This window comes from Drosophila tropicalis, unplaced genomic scaffold, assembly GCF_018151085.1.
Source record: "Drosophila tropicalis isolate 14030-0801.00 unplaced genomic scaffold, ASM1815108v1 contig_593, whole genome shotgun sequence".
In the NCBI taxonomy this organism is placed as follows: domain Eukaryota; kingdom Metazoa; phylum Arthropoda; class Insecta; order Diptera; family Drosophilidae; genus Drosophila; species Drosophila tropicalis.
Window position 1 is genome coordinate 4497325 of NW_027173070.1, and position 22585 is coordinate 4519909.

Genomic DNA, 22585 nt, shown 5'->3' on the forward strand with positions numbered 1-22585 from the left:
ATTTTCTTCTTACTCTTATTCTCTACATAGATATGAATGTGGTGGACAGAAAAAATTTCGCTGTCTGATGTGCGGCAAAGCATTTTCACAAAGCTCCCACCTAAAGCGACACCTTGAGTCTGGTGTTTGTGTCAAATATTACTTATGAGATAATGTTTTCTTTAAAATCAAATAGAATAAGCTTAGGCAAAAAGGCAAAAGCAGAAACAACAACAAAAGCAACAAGAGCAACAACAGCAACAAGAACAACAACCAAAACAACAACAGCAGCAGCAATAACAACAAGAAGCAACATAATTAACAATGAACAAAAGCAAAATGTTAAAATAATATTGAAAATTTAACAAGAAAATAGAAAAAATAAAAACTTAGCTAAAACGAAACAAAAGGAAACAAAAATGCAAAAAAGAAAAAGAAGAAGGAAACACAAGAACAATTACAAATAACAAACAACAACAAAACGAATTTATTGGATGCCACATCATTTATAAACAAAAAACAAAAACAAAAAACTAAAAAAAAAAAATGAATCAATATTGTTAAAACTGAGCATAGAAATGTTGACAAAAACAAAAACAAAAAAGAACAACAAAAAGCATAGCTATTAAAGAGAAAGGAGAAGAAAAAAAGTATAGATCAAGCATATATATATCTATATATACATGCATATATACAAACATATATGTGTGTGTGTGTGCAACGATCTATATGGTCTATATATACATACATATATACCTATACAACCAGCAGTCAGTAATGAAACATTTTATATAGAATTTTAGTAATTGTAAGAGAGAGGCAAACAAAACAAAACAAAACAAAAAACAAAAAATTATAACAAAACAAAATAATGAACACACACGACGCAAGGAAGCTAAGAGCAAAAACAATTTTAGTCAAACTAACCAAAACTACGTAATTTTAGTCGAAACAACAAGAACAACAACAACAACAACAACAAACCAACCAACCAAACAACAAAAAACAACTTAGTGAAATTAACAAAATATATATATATATAATAGTGAAAACCGAAACAAAAACATATATAACAAAAACGTACTGTGTTTATTTGTTGCCAAATATATTATATATATATATATATCAAAATATATATAAATATATATACACATATATACAATATATATATAAAATAATAACAATAATAATAATGAAAAAATGAAATTTGTGTTGTTGAACAATGAACAAAACAGCAGCAACAACAACAACAACATATATTTTCAATTTCATAGAAGCTAAAAACTAATTTAAAAATGGAAAGAAACTCAAGACTTTGGCATGCCAAAGCAGTAAAAACAAAAACATCCTTGCAGAAGTTGCTAAAACGACCAAGGACAAGGACAAGGAAAACATGTGAAAAGAATATTGTGTAAAGCCTCTCTTGCTGCAGTATAATAATATATAGTATTCTGATCTTAACTGATTCTGAAGTAGTCTAGCCATATACAAAAGAAGAAGCTTTACAATTGGTCAGTGGTCCCTCCGATCGATTAGTTCTGCAAGGATGTAGAAAGAACAAATATATGATGTTGTTTGGGATAATGAGAAGTGCAAAGGGCAGCTAGAAGATAGAAAGTGTGAGAATAGAGAGGCCATATAAACGATTTGTTGGTTCAAAGAACAAACATTAAATTAAAATACATAATATATTAAATTACTACATATGCATGTACATCATCTATATAATGTATATATATGTGCATATATGTATATATGCTATGTTAGCAAAAATGTTGTCTGTTAAAGAGGAGAATGATGAATAATCCTGTGTTTATATTATTGTTGAAAGTAAGCCAATTGAGAATCAAGCAAAAGAAATAGTCAAAAATTTATACATATATATATATATTCGAGGAGAAGCAGCGCCTCTCATTTGTGCCATCATTTTTTGAAATTAAAATCCACCAAACAAAAAAGAAATGAAAACTCCAAGCTAAACCAAAAGTCATATGTCCCTCAAGACCCGCCACGAAATGATGAATGAGAAACAAACAAAGGAGAGAAAGAAACCCCTCCCCCCCAGAGATCAAAATGATATACTCATCACTTATTATATATAGTTGTTTCTAACGATTTGTTTAAACAAACGAGAAAATGAGAAGGAGCATGAGCAGAAGGATACGAAAAGCTTAGGAATTAGAATTAACAAAAGTGAACATTAAGAATATGTTGTTCAATTGCATACTAATACATACAAAGAATACTTGTGTTTTTAACCAAAACTAAACAAAAACACAAAAACAACAAAAAAAAAAAAAAAAAACAATTGCTATGAGTGCCATTAAACAAATTTAAATATAATAAATTATTAAAAACAAATTATATAACTTACAAAGTAACAAGGTTAAAAAAAAAAGAAAGAAAAAAAACAATTTAAAGATAGAAGAAAAAAAAAAAACAAGAATAATATATATTAGTTAGGGCAAAAATTATGTTATAGATTTGTTTTTATATATATACACACGTACATATACATATATACATATACAGCTGCGAACTTAAAAATAGCACCACTTGCTGAGGTAATGTATTCAAAGGATTCCCTAGGCTTATTTTAAGGTTCTAGGAACATGTGAATATGTTTTTGAACGTAAAATACTTTCTACTAATGGAAGCAGAAAAAAAATTCTATCAAAATCCAACGTTTTCAAAGATTTTTACAAAAAACCTTGATATACTCAAAAAATACCCGAAACTAAAAATAGCACCACTTGCAGTATTTTGCAAAATACCGTTAAATTTCGCAGAATTGCATAGCAAAAAACACATATTTAACAGTCCCTGGTTCAAAGTCGATTTTAAAAGCAACAGTACTACAAAATATCCGAGACTTTTAGATATAATGGGTCGGGGAAAACACTGCCCCCGGAAAAAAGCGAAACGTCATCCAAAACCAGGTTTTGGAGAAAAAATCGGATCTTGAAGATGGAAAACTGGTTGGTACTTCCAACAGAGTGATCCGAATAGCGATCTATTTGAAACAGAAGCCTTAAACTCGCAGACGAAAGCCAAGACTGAAGCAGCAAAAAGTCGGTCCCTTAATGCGACAGAGCAATAAGGATTCTTTTAAGGCTCTAACAGATCTTAAAAAGGACTTTAAGCCCCAAACTAGGGTCCAAATTGTTCGCAACTACCTCCGGAAGATCAATTCAAAAGATTCCAGTCGAAGAAAGCCTCCACTTTTGAACGCTAGACATAATGCCAATCGCCTTAAGTTGGTCAAAGATCATGAGAATTGGCTTGTCCAAAACTGGAGGAACGTACAATGGACTGATGAAAATAAAATTGTAAAATATCGTAGAAAAGGCTATAGACCATACGTCTGGCGTCCACAGAACCTGGAATTCAACTCCAAATTCACCCTAGAGTCTAGAATCAGTGTCATTGGTATGGGGCTGTTAGTCTTATTATGGTGTCGGTCACATATCAGTCCACAAATCGATTATGGATCAGCAAGTTCATGTAAATATCTTATAGACGGTGTTGCCACTATACGCTGAGGATAATATACAGCTAATATGACCCTTTCAACAGGACATCAGCCCAAAGCACACCAGTAAGAAAGCCAGGAAGTGGTGCTCAGCGAATTATCTGAATGTAATTAAGTGGCTGGGACAGTCACCAGACCAAAATCTCATTGAAAATCTTTGGTCTGATATTAAAAAAGCAGTTGCTGTTTCATTACCAACAAAAATTGAGAAGTTTTGGGAAGTAATCCAGAAGTCCTGGGCAAAAATAACGGTCAAATGCTGTCAAGACTTGGTTGACTCAATACCAGGACGATGTGCTGCGGTTATTGCCAATAAGGGCAATGCAACAAAGTATAAAGTTTATTATTTAATACTATTTTTGATATCTGATCATAACTTGTTAATGAATTTTGTTTTTTTCTGTTATTTTTTAATTTTGAGTAAATATTTGAAAAGTGGTGTTATTTTTAGTTTCGGGTATTTTTTGAGTATATCAAGGTTTTTTGTAAAAATCTTTGAAAACGTTGGATTTTGATAGAATTTTTTTTCTGCTTCCATTAGTAGAAAGTATTTTACGTTCAAAAACGTATTCACATATTCCTAGAACCTTAAAATAAGCCTAGGAATCCTTTGAACACATTACCTCAGCAAGTGGTGCTATTATTAAGTTCGCAACTGTATGTATATATTGTTTGTTGATTGTTGACATATATTTGGTTTAAGCAAAGCAAAAAGATTCATATAAAAACCATAGATACATGCATATATACCTAGAGCTATATATGGACAGTACAATAAAAGAAATTACCAATAGCAAAACAAATAATAATAAAACTTTAAAGTTAAAGCAACAATAGCATTGACAAAACTCGAATTATATACCTAAAAAACAAAACAAAAAAATCTATATACAGAGAGAAGAGAAAAGTAGCCGAGACAATTTAGCTCTAAACTACTAAAACAAAAACAAAAACCAACAATAAAATAAAACAAAAAAAAGGTTTGCTTAGTTTTAATTAACTTGCAATTTGTTTAACCCGATTACTTTTTATCTTGTTCCAATCTACGCCACCTTAAAGTCAATTTTGAAATGAAAAATGTTTGTGAATTCTTCTCCAATCGATTGAGAACAAGATAAATTGGATATATTTTTTTCTATAGTTGAATTTGAATTAGCCTCTTTTTTTTTTTTTTTATTCTGTCTGTTAAACTAAACTGTAATAATAACTAGCAAAATTACTTTGTTTTTATTTTTGCGCTTTCTAATGTTTTTTTTTTCTGTTAAAGCTTTAGACTAATTTAAAAAAAAAATAAAAAAATAAACAACCAAAAAAAAAAAAGAATTAGAACATTTAATGTTTTTTGTTTTTTAACATTGTTTTTATCTTATTAATTTGATAATATTATTAACTTGTTATTGTTATTATTATGATTATGATTATTATATTATATATTATATTAATTAATATTTATAACTAGAGACGATCTAGCAAAATAGCCTAAACAAAGTTGTAGTCAATAAGATGTTGAAGACGGATGAAAGATGAACAAATATACTCCAAAGAAACCAACCAAAAAATATATATACAACACACATATACATATATACAAGGACATATACATATACCTATATATATATATTATATATATATATTTAAACTGAACAAAAATAAGAAATGGAAACAAGTTTTAGTAAAAGTGTATTTGGTATCAAAAGTAAAGAAACAAACAAGCAACATATTGCCATATTTAGCAGACACATAAAACAATAATTACCAACAGCAACAGCAACAACAACAACAAGAACAACAGCAAAAAGAAACATAAAAAACAAATTGTAACTTGTAACAGAAACAAAAAAGCAAAAACGAATGTTGTTTATTTTTTGTAGCGAAATATATATATACATATAGATATATATATATATCTGTATATATATATTAAAAAATAAAAAACAAAAACAAAACAAAAATATGAACAAAACAACCAAGTAAAGTGTTTATATATACATATATATACATTATAAAACATATATATTTATTGTTAAAACAAAACAAAACAAAAAAGAAGAGAGAGAAAAAAAAACGAAACCACGGAAAAGGCGAAATTATGAAACAAATTTATACACAAGAAAATTAAAAAAAAAAAAAAACAAAAACAAAACCAAAAAAAATTATATATATATAAAATGAAGCTGATATTGTTAGTACCTTAACAACAACAACAACAACCAAGAAATATAAGAAAAAAATACCAATTAATATTATTAATAAATTGTAATAATAACAAAATATATAGTAAACACACAGACACACACACACATGAACAAACACACTGACATACATAAACAAACACACTGACACACACACACACACATAACGAGCAAAAAGAAACATAATGAAAACGTTAATGAAATTAAAAGAAACAAAACAAAAAAAAAAACCCAAAAACAAATTTGAGATTCAGTTTTTATTAATTGTTATATTATTTTTGCAAAAAGGAAAATTGTGAAAACTGTGGAGTCGTTTATATATATACACACAATGTTTGAATGACAACAACAAACCAAAAAAAAAAAACAAAACAAAAATTTGATAAAAAGTGGTAACAAAATTTGCAAGAAACAAAAACCGAAACCAAAACCCATAATAAAGATTGATATTGAAATGTTGAAACCCCAAAAAAAAAGAAAAAAAAACCTTTTTCATGTTTTTATTTTGCAAGGACAAATGGTGGGCAAAATAACTAATAATTATAAATTTATAAATATATATATTTTTTTGCATATATCATTTCAGGTCTCAACGTGAAGCAGGCAGCTTCTTCTGTCTATAAGTTATGTTTAAGTTCAATTACTTAATATATAATTTTTAAAGAGTTTTATTTTGCAAGTTGAGTCAGGTCATTGGCAGGTCATTGGTCCAATGCTACCGTTAAATGTCTTAGTAGACGGTACTACCTGCAGCTAAGAGATAAACAAGTTTAAACATTTATATGTAAACATATTTTTTTTTTAAACAACCTGCTCTAAAATAAGCTGGTAAGATTTTACTTTATACCAATTATATTTTGTTTACTTTATGTTTATTGTGTTTTAGTTTTAGTTTTTGAGAAACAAAAAAAAACGTAAAACGTTGTAGTTCGTTTTTGAGTAAGTAGCTTTTAGTTGACAAATCGGTAAATGGCTATATTATGACTATATTTATATATATATCCATTCATCTTTCAACTCATTTTCCACTCATACCCAAACACATTGAAGTTGATATTGTTTTTATTAGAGTTTGTTTTAGTTACTTTTAGTATACAGTATTATTGTTATTATTACTATGTGTGTATTCGTGTGTGTGTGTATTAACCTATTATGTTTTCTTTCTTCATATTTTAGAATGGAAGTCCATAACATCATTGAATCTGGTGCGAGAGGTTACCTCCATATCCACGGCATCGCCGCATATCTGTCCACGCTGTGATAAGGCCTACACGTATAAGAAGAATCTCTCACGACATTTGCGTTATGAGTGCGGCTTGAGGCCAACTGAAAAGTGTCGCCATTGTCAATATGTTGCCCGTTATAAGCATAGTCTTAATATACATATTAAAACCCAACATCCTGAGCATTTCAATGATGACAATCAACAACAATTGATGGAACAGACACAAACAAGACAACCTCGTGGCCTTTTCGAGACCAAAACTGGCAAAGAACCTGTTTGATGAAATCGTAGGATAAATTTATATACAAATATATTTTTTTTAAAATTTAGTTATAGACTTGTGTGATGAAGTTGATTTGATCTCTTTTTAAACTCTATTCATAGGCATCAGGTGAGTTGCCTAAAGAAAGGAAATGAACGAAACATAAGGGATCTAAAATTTAATGCTAAAAGTAAAGTTTTTTCTCTTAGATTGTTAATAAAAAAAAAAATTTTCTATAAAAAAGAAAACAAATTCTAAATGTGTCATTATTGAATTTACTTTAGAGCTTAAGACATTTTCTATATATCTATTTTTTTTTATAATTATAATTTATTGGCAAGGTGTTTATATATGTATAGAGAAAATTTTTTATATCATTTAATGGTGTTATGTTATTGTCCTTTAAACTCATCTTACCACACACACACACCCACACACATATCCTCACATACAATTATAGCCGTAAGCACTAATTCTGATGAAAACGGGAAGAAAATTGTTTGCTTGTTTTTTTTTTTCTTTCTTTTCGAAACGAAACTTAAAAAAAAAAATGAAGTGAAGTGTGTTTTATACAGATGCAGGAAAGAGGAAACGTTTATGAGTTTGGTAATTCTTGTTTTTGTATACTCAACTAATCTCTTTTTCTCTCCAATCATATATGTTTACTATAGCTTCCTCCTCCAAGCAGGATAAGGGCGAACAGACCGAAACCACACCAGATGAATTCGAACTGGATGATTGTCTGCTGGAGAGTAATGATATAGTCATAACACAGAACAAAGATGGCTTCGTTTTGCATGTCAAGAAGCTGGGCAACATTACGGCTGCCAAATTGGGTTCCAATCAAGCGGAGGAAGATCATCATCATCATCAGCAACAGCAGCAGCAGCAGCAGCAACATCATTCACATCAGCATCATCAACAGACGGCTGCTGTCACTGTCACCGGACCAGCTGGTCAACCCACACAGACCATAACCGAACTATTGAATGCCGCCGCCGCTAGCCATGCGGATGTTAAACCCACTCTAACTACCTTGACAAGCACACCCATCAAATTGCCATCTTCGGAATGTGGTAAGTCTCGAAAAGAAACTCAATACCTGAGACAATTTCACACCTCTTTAGCTAGTCTAGAAAGTTTATAAAATCTTTTATTTTGATGCCATTGAGAAGTATATAAACTGTATCTAGTTAATAAGCACGAGGGGACGTGCTCATATAGCCATGACCATGTTCTTTCGTCTAAATCAACTCAGACTCTTCTTAGACATTTCTAGCTACAAGGCTGCATCGACTATATCAGATAGTTCCCTTAGATTGGTCAAAAATATGTATAAGTAGTATTAGCTTATGAATTCTGTCTGAACCTGTCGAGTATCAATAAGGATATTCGCCCACTCGTTAACAGGATCATTAAATCTATCTCTCGTTATTCTTTTGCATTTTAAAATAACAAAAGAAATTAAGAAAAAAGAAGTAATATACATTTGGATATACTATCGACCTTTGAAAGATTGATCTATGGTTTGCCAGTTGGAGATCTGTTTGTTCATTATTGATCAAGACAGAACAAATAAATTGGAAATAAAAGTTTGATTGAATAGAATCTTTTACGTGAATTACCGATTCAAAAGTTTAACAAATTAAAGAAAGATTAGCGGCAAAAATGTAGAAAACTGAGAAATTACTCCTCCTAAAACCTCGGTTCTCAATTTTATCTCTTAAACTGATCAAATTTTAATGACCAAGAACTAATTATAAAGATATTTTCAATTAATTACTTAATATATTAATAATTAAATTTGTTATCAATACAAAAAATAGACAAGTATGCATAGTACGAATACAAAAGATGGTTTTTAAGTTTGCTATAAACAGATAGATATTTTTAGTAGAGGAAGAGAGGACTCTGAACAGGTTGCAGGTTATGGGAGGTTGCAGGTTATGTTTTAAAGTTAAGGGTAAAAAAGGATGCCTAGTTCGTCCACTTATTAACGACAGATCAACCCGAGTCAATGACTTGCACATTCAAAAGCTTATATACAGAAACATCCAAAATTTACCTTTGTAAGATTTTCTTTGGAAAGCTTTGCCAATATTTGTTTTCTTCTAGATTAGAATTTTCTTTCCTAAATGACACTTTATTTGAACCTAACTAATCGAAATGTGTTTCTTCTTTTTGGTTAATTGTTGATGTATTTACAGAGATTATTGAAATCAAGAAAATGGTACCAGCTTCCACAACGATTGCTGCTCATCATCATCATCCGCACACAAGTAGCACCACAACCATAATACATCCTCATCACATAATACAGCATGTGCCACAGGAAGCCACAGGATCGCATCACCAAGAGCAGCAGCAACAGCAGCAGCAACAGCAGCAGCAACAAATCCAAATCGAGGAAATTCCACAAAGCTCCCACCAAACTCATCATCAGCTGCAGCAAGCCACGGGGCAAGTACAAAGCATAATTACAACACATCCGGGTCAGACAATTAATCTGGTTGGCCTGCGTAATGTGCAATTGGCCACGACCAGCGATCAGAAGGCAAACACCATTGGCTCGCGGATACGTTATTCGCGGGGCAAAATTATTGGACCCACCACAGTGAGCAATTTGCAAATTGTTGAGACCCATGAAGGCATTAGCCATCAGCATCATGAGCTGGCCGATGGCACCAAGTATGAGATCAGTGAAATTGATTTGAATAATCCAAATGCTTCGGCAGCCATCATTAGTGACCTTGTGAAATATGCTGAAATCGATGACATTGAGTTGCCGGATGGCACTAAAATCGGCATTGGATTTGCCCCCTCAGAGATCACAGAGCATATGCAGACATCGGGCGGTGAGACGCACATAACGACAATTGAGCATGAGCCGCAGGAATTGCAGACAGTGCAACAGCATCATCAGGATCAGGGACAGCAAACGCATCATATACACGCCAGTCAATTGCAGACGCATCACATACAAACTGTGGTGCAGACCGATGACCATCATCACCAGCAGCAGCAGCAGCAACAGCAACAACATCATCACACCACAATTCATTTGCAGGAAGAAGATGGCGTCGATAGCATATTACCCGAAGAATTGGATGTCCATGATACGAGCAAAAGTTATACCATACTGACAACGCGACCCATGAAAGAGGAATCCGATGCTGGGGGCGATCCAAGTGGCATGACCTATGAACTCTCGCTAAGTGACTCTTCATTGGGTCCATGTGATGATCCCGAATCGCGTTACGTTTGTCGTCATTGCGGTAAGAAATATCGCTGGAAATCCACACTGCGACGTCACGAGAATGTCGAATGTGGCGGCAAGGAGCCATGTCATCCATGTCCCTATTGCACCTACAAGGCCAAACAGCGCGGCAATTTGGGAGTCCATGTGCGTAAACATCATCCGGAGAAGCCACAACTGGAGAGCAAACGTGGACGTAAAATCTAAATAGACGAGTGAGTAGAGACCCAAAACGAAATGAACGATCATTGAGTTCTTGGATCTGCTGCAAGTTTAATGTTTAATTCTTATCAGTTTACAACTTTTTTGATTTGTTGATTATTTTTTAGTTTAAGCTTAAAAACAGTTTGGAAAAAGAAAAACCTTTTTGCATAGGCTTTAATTTATCTAAGATTTGAATACAAAAACAAAAAACAAAAATCATTTGTTGTAATTGTGCAAAAACTATGAAAAGCAGAGGACAGACAGAAAGAAACAGAATCACAAACTAAAAAAAAAAATAATCTGAAAATTTATGTGCAAGTATTTTCATGGAAATGACACAAAAAGAATTACAGAAATCAACAAACTTATATATACACAATATCAAATATATATATCTGTATATATATATAGTACACACACACACATTTGATTAAACATGATTAATATTATCTTTAGAAATTTTAGACCTTATAAAGCATATATATATATGTATAAATATATATGTATAATGTATAATTATTATATGTGTCTCTGTGTGTGTTACGAACTAGAAGAACAAAACAAAAACCTTAAAAATTTTTGGTGACACAAAAGAAAAACAAACAACAAAAAAAGGAGGAAAAGTACCTAGTAAAAAGAAAAAATCATTGAGAATAGATAAAACTTTTTGTGCAGAGATTACAGAAAACAAATTTACATTTTCAAAGTTATATATATAGAGAAATGTTACCACAACAACAAAATGCACATAATTGTTCTTTTTTTCTCCCCCATTTTTTATACCATAAACACGAAAATAATCTTTTTCCATGTAACTTATTTAAGTGAAAAGATAACAAATTTTATGGTAAAACTGTCCCAATTGGAGGCTTAAATAAACAAAAAAAAAAAAAAAAAATAAAAATTTGATACAATAATGTTGTTTCTCTCCATAGTTTTTTTCTTCAACAATATTTAGTAAAAATTTATTGTAAATTTTTTTAATTTTTATTAACAAGATTTGTATGTCTGCAACTGGAAATATACAAATTGAATTAAATAATTAATCTTTTTTTTTTGTGTGTGTATTTAGACACTTTTAATTGATTGAAAATAAACAGAAAAAAAAAAAAAAAAAAGAAACAAAAACATTTAATTAATATAATATACAAATATATATGTAAACATAAATATACTTATAGAAATTATATTTTGAACATAGTTGTATAAATAAAAATGTCGAAAAAAATAAATAAAACCAAAAAAAAAAAACAACCTTAAACTTTATTTTGAAAAGGAACTAAAATTACTATTTAATAATTAAATGAAACTTTACTAATATATTTTTCTCTTCTTACAGGTGACTGTGTATATATGTATATATATCACTAAGAGATGCAAAGAATATGGATTATTATTTTTAAATTTCTTCATTTTAGTTTAATTTAACAATTTGTTTTGCCCTCGACTAACGTATTTTTCTTTTTCTTTAGATCATTAACTCTGGATGTAAAGGATTGTTAAGGTGTACACCCGTTTCTTGGCCATGGAATTTTTAATTGTAATTTACCTTCCTTAACTGATTTATAATTAAGTGCAACAAATAATCCAATCATGTTTAGCAATGTTTGTAAATCAAAAAAAGAAAGAAAAAAACCAAAGCCAACAAAAAATAACTACAATTAAGCCACAAATTAAAAAATTTGCAAGCTCTTCCCCCGTTTTGTCTAATGTTGTTGTTGATACTAAAACCCAAAAAGCATCATGAACTGAAAACCGAACCCGAACGAATTATCCTTCCCGCAGCCAAATGTCCAAGTCCCAAGTAGGATGTGTGTGATTGTTGCCTCAACTACAACTACAAAAAAAAAAAAAAAATTACAAAACCAACAAAACAAACAAAATCCCTGCAGCAGCTTTTAATTGTTTAACTAATTTGATTTACTTACTTTTTTTTTTTGGTTGTTTTTTGTTGTTCTTTATAAATAAATGTATTTTTTATATATCCCTGCACCAAAAACAAAAAAAAAACAACAACTAATTGGCCTTAATGTTGCTCAGTTTTCTTTTTTATTTATTTAAGTTTTTGTATATACTTTTAATTCTAAAATATTTATATATAAATATTTAGTTTTTCTCAACATTTTCGCCTCCTCCTCATAAGCGTCTAACCCATACAATTTCCATGTAAATTAGATTTTAAATTATGCTTTCACTAATTAATGCTATAAATATTTTTCCCCTAAGTTCTGCTTTTTTAATATGTGCGTGTGTGTGCGTGCTGTGTGTGTGTACATCTGTGTGAATGTTTTTTTCCCCTTCATTTTTAGTTAAGTTTCAGTTTTTGTTTTTTAATTCGTTTCGTTTTGATTTTTGATTTTGTGTCCAGTCTCGAAAGTAATGCTTTTATTTATTTTTCGTTCTTCTTTTCTTTTGTTTTTTATTCTCTTTTTTTATATGCATACTTTATGTGCTGTTGTGACCACACCAAAAACACCAAACAAAACATACAAACAACAACAACAACCCAAAACCCCAATCCACCGATATTAGATTTGAGCATTACCCGCATTGCCGGACTCACATGGAATGAATGGAATGCCCGTTTGGCCATGCCTTTGGTTACCTTGCGTGAGGGTGTACGACCCTTGGTATTTCCCACAGACTTGTCTGTCGAAAAGCAGCAGCAACAGCAGCAGCAGCAACAGTCGTCGGCAGCAAGTGGCATCAAGACATCAGCATCATCAATAGCATCCAATTCCAACGAGACCAGCGAACAAAAACCAACAACAGATTGTCCAACAATTGTTTTAAAGACCGAACCGAATGCAGCCTCCACGCCCACCAACAGCAGCAGCAGCAACAACAACAATAGCTCAAGCTCAAAGCAGCAACATCATCATCACAAAGGCAATAATAGCAGCAGTTCCACTGGCGGTGGCAAACTGAAGCATCTAACCGAAGAGGAGGCCACCGTTCTGATGCTCAAAGCTGTGGCAGAAAAGCAAGCGGCAGCTGCGGCTGCTGCTGCTGCCAATAGCAGTGCCGATTTGAGTTTTGGCGATGATAATGTCAATTCAGGTGGCAATAGTAGCGATTATCCCTCGACATTGAGTGGAGCTGTGACCTTCGCTGATGTCAGCGGACCAGCTGGACTCTGTCATATAAATATATTGAATAGCATCAGCGCCATGAATAATCTTATAAGTGGATCCACAGCAGCGGCAGCAGCAGCAGCTGGAGCAGGAGGAGGTGGTGCAGCTGGTTCAGGAGCTGTGGTCTCAGCTACGAATTCTAGCAACAACAATGGTGCTGGCTCACTAATTGACAACGGTGCTGGTCACCCATGCCCAGTCTGTGGACGTGTCTACAAACTGAAATCATCGCTGCGCAATCATCAGAAATGGGAATGCGGCAAAGAGCCACAATTCCAGTGTCCATTCTGTGTGTATAGGGCCAAGCAGAAAATGCATATTGGTCGTCATATGGAGCGCATGCATAAAGAGAAGTTTAAATTGGATGATGTAAAAAATTTCACAGGTGCCGATCTAGATGGTGGAGGAGGAGCAACTGCAGCAGCAGCTGTGGCCGCGGCGGCAGCAGCAGCAGCCTTGGCCAGTGCGCCGGAATTGCATACGCATTTCTCCTAGAGAAACTAAAACGAAAGGCAAAGCAAAAAGTCATAAAACAAGCAAAATGAAATCGTTAAAGTTGGAACAGTTATTAAAACAAATCAGGGATTATAAATTAATCACAATTGAATATGAAACGAAACGTAACAGAAAAGGATTAAAACAAAACACAAACACACACCAAGCTCGGGAAAAATATAAACGGAATCAGTGTGCCAAATTAAGTTTAAAAACTAAAAAAACACAAAAAGGCAAAAAAAAAAAAAAAAAAAAACAACATACATATATGAGAAAGATATATGTATAAAGTTAGTTTTATAAGATTTTTAATTCGAAAACATTTCGAAACAAACAAAACAAAAAATGAAAAAGAAAGAAACACACAATTTGTTGCAAAGCACAAACAAAAAAAATTGAAGCCATTTTCATACACAAGAGTATATAAACAATTTATTATATTTTTTTTTTTCTTGTTATTTTTGTTATTAATTGTTTACAAAAACCCACAACACAAAAAGAGATAAATGAAAAGAAAAAAGACAGCAAAGTGATCAGTAAAATGATTTTACACTCAAAAACCTTAGAAATGCAGCATTCCACAGAACAGAAAACAAAAAACAAAAAACAATTACAAACAAAACGAAAAGACAAAAAAAAAGAAGATAAAACTTTGTACAATTCAAACATATATACATATATTGATATATATATATATATACATTAGGCATTTAGACAAAACTTGTATTTAGATTTTTTTAATAGGCTTAATTATATATACAAACGATATTACATATATAAGCAGCTCAGCCAACTCAGTGGAAAACAAACAAAAAAAACAAAAACAAAGCAAGCTTTCACAAAACTCAGACCATATTAAGATATTAGTAACACAAAAGTCAAACAGAAAAAAAAAAAATAGATAGATTCTTCTCCAACAACAAGAAAAGTTTCAACAACATAATACCTCAAGACAACAAAAACAAACAAACAAAAACAAAAAGGAAGGAAATTCAACAAAAAAAAAAAAAAAGAATTAATTATTTTAGGCTATAATTATGCTCAAAAATTTATTAAACAACAAAAAAAAGTGCCTTTTACTTCAAGCAAAAAAAAATTCAGCAACAAAATTTTGGCATATGGACAAGAAACATTATATAGATATATATTCGTAACAGCCATATATATACAGAAAAAACTTAGAATTAGATTAAAGATTTAAGTCAAAGAGTCAAAGAGAAACATATCTAAAAACAAAACAAAAAGACGAAAAGGAAATGTGAAAGAGCAGCAAAAGAAAGATTTAAATGCTTAAAGACATTTTAAGTCTCAGGGGTACTTAGTTACATAGTTTTTCCACAGAATATTGAAATGTAGCTGAGCTACTATTACTCTCTACACAGTACAGCAAACAACAGCAACAACAAGATATATAGAAGAAACAAAAAATACGTCACATTGCACTAATTTATTAATTATGATTATTATTTTTTTTTAATTTATAGTTTCCCGTTTCCCCCTCTTAATTTATATATATACAAATACATTCCATATATATATATATACTTATATATTACCTAGTAGAAACAAGTGTCAAAAAAGAAATGCTGCAATTTCAACTACAACAACAACAACAACTACAACAACAAATCTTCAAACATTCACACTAAAATCTAAAGCTAAAAGTAACTAGGATCATAGAACAGGATAAACTTTGCCCCCTAAACATTGTTTATAGACAATTAAGAAACCTTAACATTCTATGGCATACTTTAGGGGGCAATGCTCTCGCCTATGATGCACAAACACACACAATTCAATGTGTGTGTGTGTGTGTGTGTGTGTGTGTGAGTGTATTTGGCCAGTTATAAACTGGTTTACAAATTTTGTTTCAATTGGTTTCTAAGCAAAGCGCAAAACAGAAAACAAAAGCAAAAAAAAAAAAAAAACCAACAACTTTACGAAAATTTCTAAAATTAAACAAAATCTCGAATGCTTATAAATCGTTTAAGTGATTGCAAAACTAAATAAGTTGATATATATTTTCTATAAGAAAACAAAAACATAAAAAAGAAAATCCAAAAAAAAAAAAACAAAAACAAAAACTAAAAATTACATTGGTTAATCCAAGCGGTGTTGGGCCTAAGGTTAGAAGCATTTAAAAAAACAAATACAGAAAAACAGAAAAAACAAATCTGTTAAAAATTGATGTCAAAGCAAAAACAAAAAAAAAATAATGAAAATTCAAAATTTTCTCTAAACACAAACAAAATTATATTATATATTTTTATAAACAAGTTTTTCCTGTATAAAAAAAGAAAAATTTAATTGTTGAACAATTTGGATAAGGAAAACAGGAAAAATATAGAAGCAACTTAATTAAAAAAAAAAAAAATTAAATAACAAGCAAGAAATACTCATTAAAATATATATACATATATATATAGAAATATAAATGGATTACCGCAAACAACAACAACAACAACTGTAAACATCAGATTTAGTTTATTATCCCCCACCCCACAATTTCCCCCTCCTTCTCTTTATATATATTATATATAATTAATATAAACATTTTTCTATGCGTCGTTTGTAAACTTCTTTTGTAAATTGATAAAAAAAAAAAAAAAAAAAAAAACTAACTATATATATATATAAATATATATATACGAAAAAAAAAAACCACAAAAATCTATTTCATGTGTGAGAAATTCATGTAATAAAACGCGTAAAGCATAAAATTTGTGTGTTGTAAGGCGTTCAAATTTAATTTTAAATCGTTATATATTTTTTTAGTTTTAGATTTCTTTTTTCTCCCTTTAATACAGCTTTCGTTTACCATTTTTTTTTTTGTTTCTATTTAAATTTAGTAATGCTTGTAAGTATTATTCTGGATAATTATATGTTTTAAGTTTCATTTAGTTAAGTTTATTTATTTTTTCACATAAAACTTAACATTACATCTCCTTGTTTTGTGTGATGACAACTGATAAAGCTAGGCCCAAGCATTTAACAAATTTGTTTAGGGAAAGATATAGCCAACATTATTTATAATTGTTAATTTATAATATTGTCAAATCATAATACTAATATATACATTTGTTTTTTTTTATGATAAATTCATTTTTCCAGATGCCGAATCTCGCATACGTGTACGCAATTGGTTTATGATGGCCGATCAATCCATTATTGAGAAGAGTTCTGATGATACCGCTACAGGTATTTCTTATGACATTTCAAATATTTACTTTGCTTTTGATTTTAATAGATTATTTATGTATTTTTGTTATGTCTCTTCTTTTATGTGCCTATATTCTTAAAATTTAGATCAATTAACTCTTTTTTTTATACAAATATCCTTATGTTGCTGCAATATGCATTTATTTGTTCTCTATATTTGTTATATATATATATCTAAAGTTAAAAAATAATTCATTTAGTCTTATAATCTTAAGGAGAATAGAGATAGACTTATTAGGGACATTTGAACTTTAGTTTTGGCCAACTTTTTCATAAACTTAAACAAAAGGGACATTTTTTGAAAACTTCTTTTTATTATTGTAAATGAAAATCAATTCTTAATTGCTATGTCTAATGGAGTCAAAGCAAAAAAAGCATTCAGGTTAATATCATTTATTATAAAAACCTTTAAAAAGAATACTGGGAATATGGGGATTAACAACCCAAGTCAATTTCAATCAGTTTCGACTACCTTTTAAGAAAATTAAAGCATTTTTTTTTTATCATAAAGATGGGTTAAAATCGTCTAATCAAAGTGATTTCTGTTAAAAAATTCTTAAACTGTCCGACTGTTATGACAGTTATCCCAGGATACACACCAAAATGTGATCTCTGCTTTTGTAAGCTTTGCCAATCTTGTAATTCTTAACTAGTTTTAGCTTGAAAACTATAGTTTGGCCATTGAGAGGTTTTATTTTGTTGGCAAAGTCTGCCAATGGAACTTAAAATGGATATACAGAAAAAACAGAGGATTGACTTCCAATCTACTAATCTGTACAGATATTTTCGTTAGCTTTTATTTAATTTTCTTACATAAGGGAAATAGGCAAAAAAGGAACACCAAGATTTAAGAGTTTAATTAATATACATTTTTATAATATGCACAAGGATATAAACTTTTACTTGCTTAAGTTATGTAAATTTGTATTCTAAATGTTTGTTTCTAGGATTATTTTATGGTTTATTAAGTTTTTATGTATTCACTTTTGTTTGCATTTTTAAATGCTAAATTTTTATATTATGAATTAATTTTTGTTTTCTTTTTACAGTCTTTTACACATTACACACAGCACAGCCAAACCAAACAACATGACTTTTATTTATTTATTTTTATTGAAATTTTTATTTTATTTTGTTTTTTTTAGCTTTTCTAACCATTTAATTAATAACCATTTAATCCATGCAAAATCAAATCAAAATTAATCTAACATTAACTTCTATATACCATTTCTATTTCATGACTAACCCAAAAAAAAAAACAAAACAAACTAACGAACCTAAAACGCGTTTGTGCAGACAAACTAATAACCCAGAATCTGGCGAAAAAGTCACTCATAAACGATGCTAAAACCACTAACAATGCCAACACCTCCAACACATCGAAAACGACGACGGCGGCAACAACAACAACAACGGCAACATCAATGTCAACGGCCCAGAAGACGACGGAAAGAACAACGACGAGCAGTGGCACAGGTCATCATCAGATGGCTCCACAAACGGTAACCCGAATCGGTAGTATCGGACGCACAACAATCGCTTGCATTACCCAGGCGGCTTCTGCCACAGGCAATGGAAGTCACAACAACAACATTAGCAAGGGAGGCGCCTCATCGGCCACCACCACCACTGTGGGCAATTGTAATGTGGATGCTGCGTCGGCTGCAGCTCTGGCAGCTGCCGGTGTCGAATTGGATAGCATTGATGATGCCATGACTGAGGTTATTGTTAAAATCGAGAATCCCGACAATGTATCGCTCAATGGTGACGATGAAGCTGTCTGCAATGAGGCCATGGAGGATGAGAATACATTCGATTATGACTTGAAGCTGGCAAGTCCATTATCCTGGACCTATGATGCAGTGAAAATTGAGAATGAAGAGTTCGAGGATAGTTATCTAATGGATAACGATGATGACGATGATGATCTGTTGACGACAGCGGCGGCCACCCAAAAGCATGCCAAGCAATCGAATGACAAGCAAAAATCCTGTAATTCTCAGGCCAAAAAGATTGTGTTGAGTGCGCAGCAGCAGCAACAGTTGCTGGAACAGAAGCAACACTTGCAAAATTTACAATTGCAACCCACCAGTCAATCGTCATTGCAAATCAAATTGCCCACAATTCCGGCCACCATAACAACAATTTCGGCATCAAAGCAACAGCAGCAACAATTTGGAGCTGGCTCCAGCGGTGGCTCGACCATTACATCGGCCAATTCCACTTTGTTGGGCAACAACAAGCTAATGGGTGGCTTGCCATTAGATGCTCAGAACTTGCAGAATCTGCATTGGTCGCATTCGGATGACAATCGTTACAGGATTTTGGTTCAAAATAAACGCACTCGCAAAGAATCTCTAGAGCATTCCGCTGATATGATCTATAATGCTGATATCGAGAAGCCATGGGTATGCCGCAATTGTAATCGCACCTACAAATGGAAGAACAGCCTCAAATGTCATCTGAAGAATGAATGTGGCCTGCCGCCCCGTTATTTCTGTAGCAAGATGTGTGGATATGCCACAAATGTTCACAGCAATCTGAAGCGTCATTTGAATACCAAGTGTCGGGATCGTGAGAAGGAGGCAGCTGAGGAGGCGGCTGAAAAGAAACCATCAACGCAGCAGCAGCAGCAACAACAACAATATCAACAGCAGAGCCAACAACAACAACTACAGCAGCAGCAGCAAATGCCAACTCTAAGTCTGGGAGTGGCAAATGCGGTTTCTAACCAAAATAGCAACAGTAACAGCAGCAGCACATACACTCTGGTATTCCAGAATGAATAAAATGGAGCTGCAGAGTCCATTTGATGGGAGAGTTGTACAAACAGACAGACACACAAACACACAAACACACACACACATACACATACACATACACATACACAAAAGAAACCAAAGCAAAACAAAGTTTAAAAGGCCAACGGCTGGACTTAGTACAAATTTAGTTTTTGGGTTTAGTTTATAATTTGGTGCAATTGATTGTGAAATTGATAATGATGATGATTGATTCTGATCATAATGTTGGTGGGAGTAGTAGCTTGTGTTGTGTGCTATAAGTCTTTCTCTCTCTAAGACCAGAAGAACTGATTTGTAATTATACATACATCTAAACCTTTGATTTCTTATAGAAAGAAGCTATCTTTCTCTCTCTCTCTCTCTATATATATATATATAGAATAGTTCAGTCGTTGAGCCGAATTGTTGCAATACAAAACATATTCTCATTAGACACAATGTGTATTGCTTTAGCAAATTCTCATTAAACAAAAAGAAAAACAAAAAAAAAAAAAAAAATGCAAAAAAAAATCTAAATTAAACTCTAAATGAAACAAAAAATGTGTAAAGAACAGAAATGAAATTATGTCAACTAGTCAGAGCAGATTGTTTAAGTGTGCTATAAAAAACAACAAAAAACAGAAACAAAAGACAAAACATTTTTGTATTAACTCTTAATTTTTAAACTAAACATAAAAACTAAAATTATAATATATACATATATGCTTGGCATGAACAACAACAAACAAACATAGAGCAGAAAAGCATACTAAAAAAAAACAGAAAAAAAAAACAATTGTAATTAAATTGATTTTAAAACGTTTTTTTTTTTTTTTTTTTTTTTTTCATTTTTGTTAAATCAAACATACCAAAGCAATGAAGTTTTAATTAGGTTTTGTTTTATTTTCTAATTTTTTTTCCGTTTTTTTTTTTTTTTTGGGCATGCCACATATAATCTAGTCAAAACGAAATTATGAGATAATATATTAATATAATTATAAATATATATAAATATATTTTGAAATTCTAGACAAAAATTATGACTAATGAAAATACCAAAAAAAAGAATTATAATATTTATAAAAAGAAAAGAACAACTAAAACAAAATTCGAAATATCAAAACTACACACACACCACCACACACACACACACACACACACACACACAAAGCAAAAGCTTTTTTTCAAATTGTCAAAAATTGTGGAAAAATTGTTAGATTTGCATAAGAAAAAAAAAAAAAAAAAAAAACCGGCACTATATAGAAAACAAAAACTGAATCTGAATTGTATGTAAACTTAACTATATATTTGAATATATATGTATATATATATATTCAAATTATATATTTAGTCAAAAAGATAACAAATACCTCTATGAAGTTACAAGAGAAAAAAGAAAATGCTAGAGAAAACAAAAGAAAAGACAAAAAAAGAGGAAAAATCCCTAATATATAACATTATAATATTATTATTATTATGTATTCATAATGAAAAAAAAAACAAACAACTTAATTATTGCCGGCTAAAAATATGTATTAAAACCAAAACAAACAAACAACAAAACAAAAGAAAACAAACAAACAAACCAAAAAAAAAAATAATAAAACAAAGAAAATTCGAAATATAATTAAAAGCAAATGTCAAACAAAAATACCAAAACAAAAAGTGTATTTATTTTTTTTAGTTTTTGATTTTACCCCTCCACCCCTCCCTGAACAACCTAAACTCATGGCATACAATTCACAATTTTCCCAACATCAAATGATTTTTCACTCTAGGCATTTAGATTTAAATTGTTTATTTAATTACTTAGAACCAATACTAATCAGCTTTTTATTTCAGGTGGATGGATGGTGTTGTTCCACACGGTCAAAATGTGATGTGATGAAGGAGAGATAATTGATGATGATGATGATTGAATGAATGCTTCCATCTTAGAGGTCGATGACTGTGGCAGTTATTTGGTGTAGAGCCCTTAATACTATTGTTTGCATGTCCTAACTACCAAGATTATATTTATATACATATCTATCTATATATACATATATATATATATACTGTGCAACTATGTATTTACTTCTTAGACCCTATTAAATTATATATATATATACTATATATATATATATATATATATGTGTGTATTTGTTAGAACAAACAAGGCAATTCATATAATTGGCCTTTACTTATAAATTTATCTAATCTAACTATTGTATGAACTATATATATATCTCTTTTTTTTTTGAATTTGTAGTTTGTTCTTTTATTCTATATACTTTATATATATATATATTTAGTATATATATTGGA

At 31.0% G+C, this 22585-nt stretch overlaps 1 protein-coding gene across 14 annotated transcripts in view; it reads left to right on the plus strand.

Moving 5' to 3' along the window:
• Positions 1-22585, plus strand: part of lola (longitudinals lacking) — a 72222-nt gene that overhangs the window by 29452 nt on the left and 20185 nt on the right. For 3 of the 14 annotated variants that reach the window (XM_068290032.1, XM_068290028.1, XM_068290031.1), the window contains exons 6-7: positions 7862-8266; positions 9398-11065. The exons of 7 other annotated variants lie outside the window; for them this stretch is intronic. In XM_068290032.1, coding sequence (XP_068146133.1) covers positions 7862-8266; positions 9398-10653 — 1661 coding nt within the window. In that variant the 3' untranslated portion in view covers positions 10654-11065. Of the gene's footprint in view, positions 1-30; positions 2255-7861; positions 8267-9397; positions 11066-13182; positions 15157-17390; positions 17478-18547; positions 21720-22585 lie in introns of those variants that run through there. 4 more of the 14 variants (XM_068290033.1, XM_068290051.1, XM_068290035.1 and 1 more) reach the window with 4 other exon arrangements.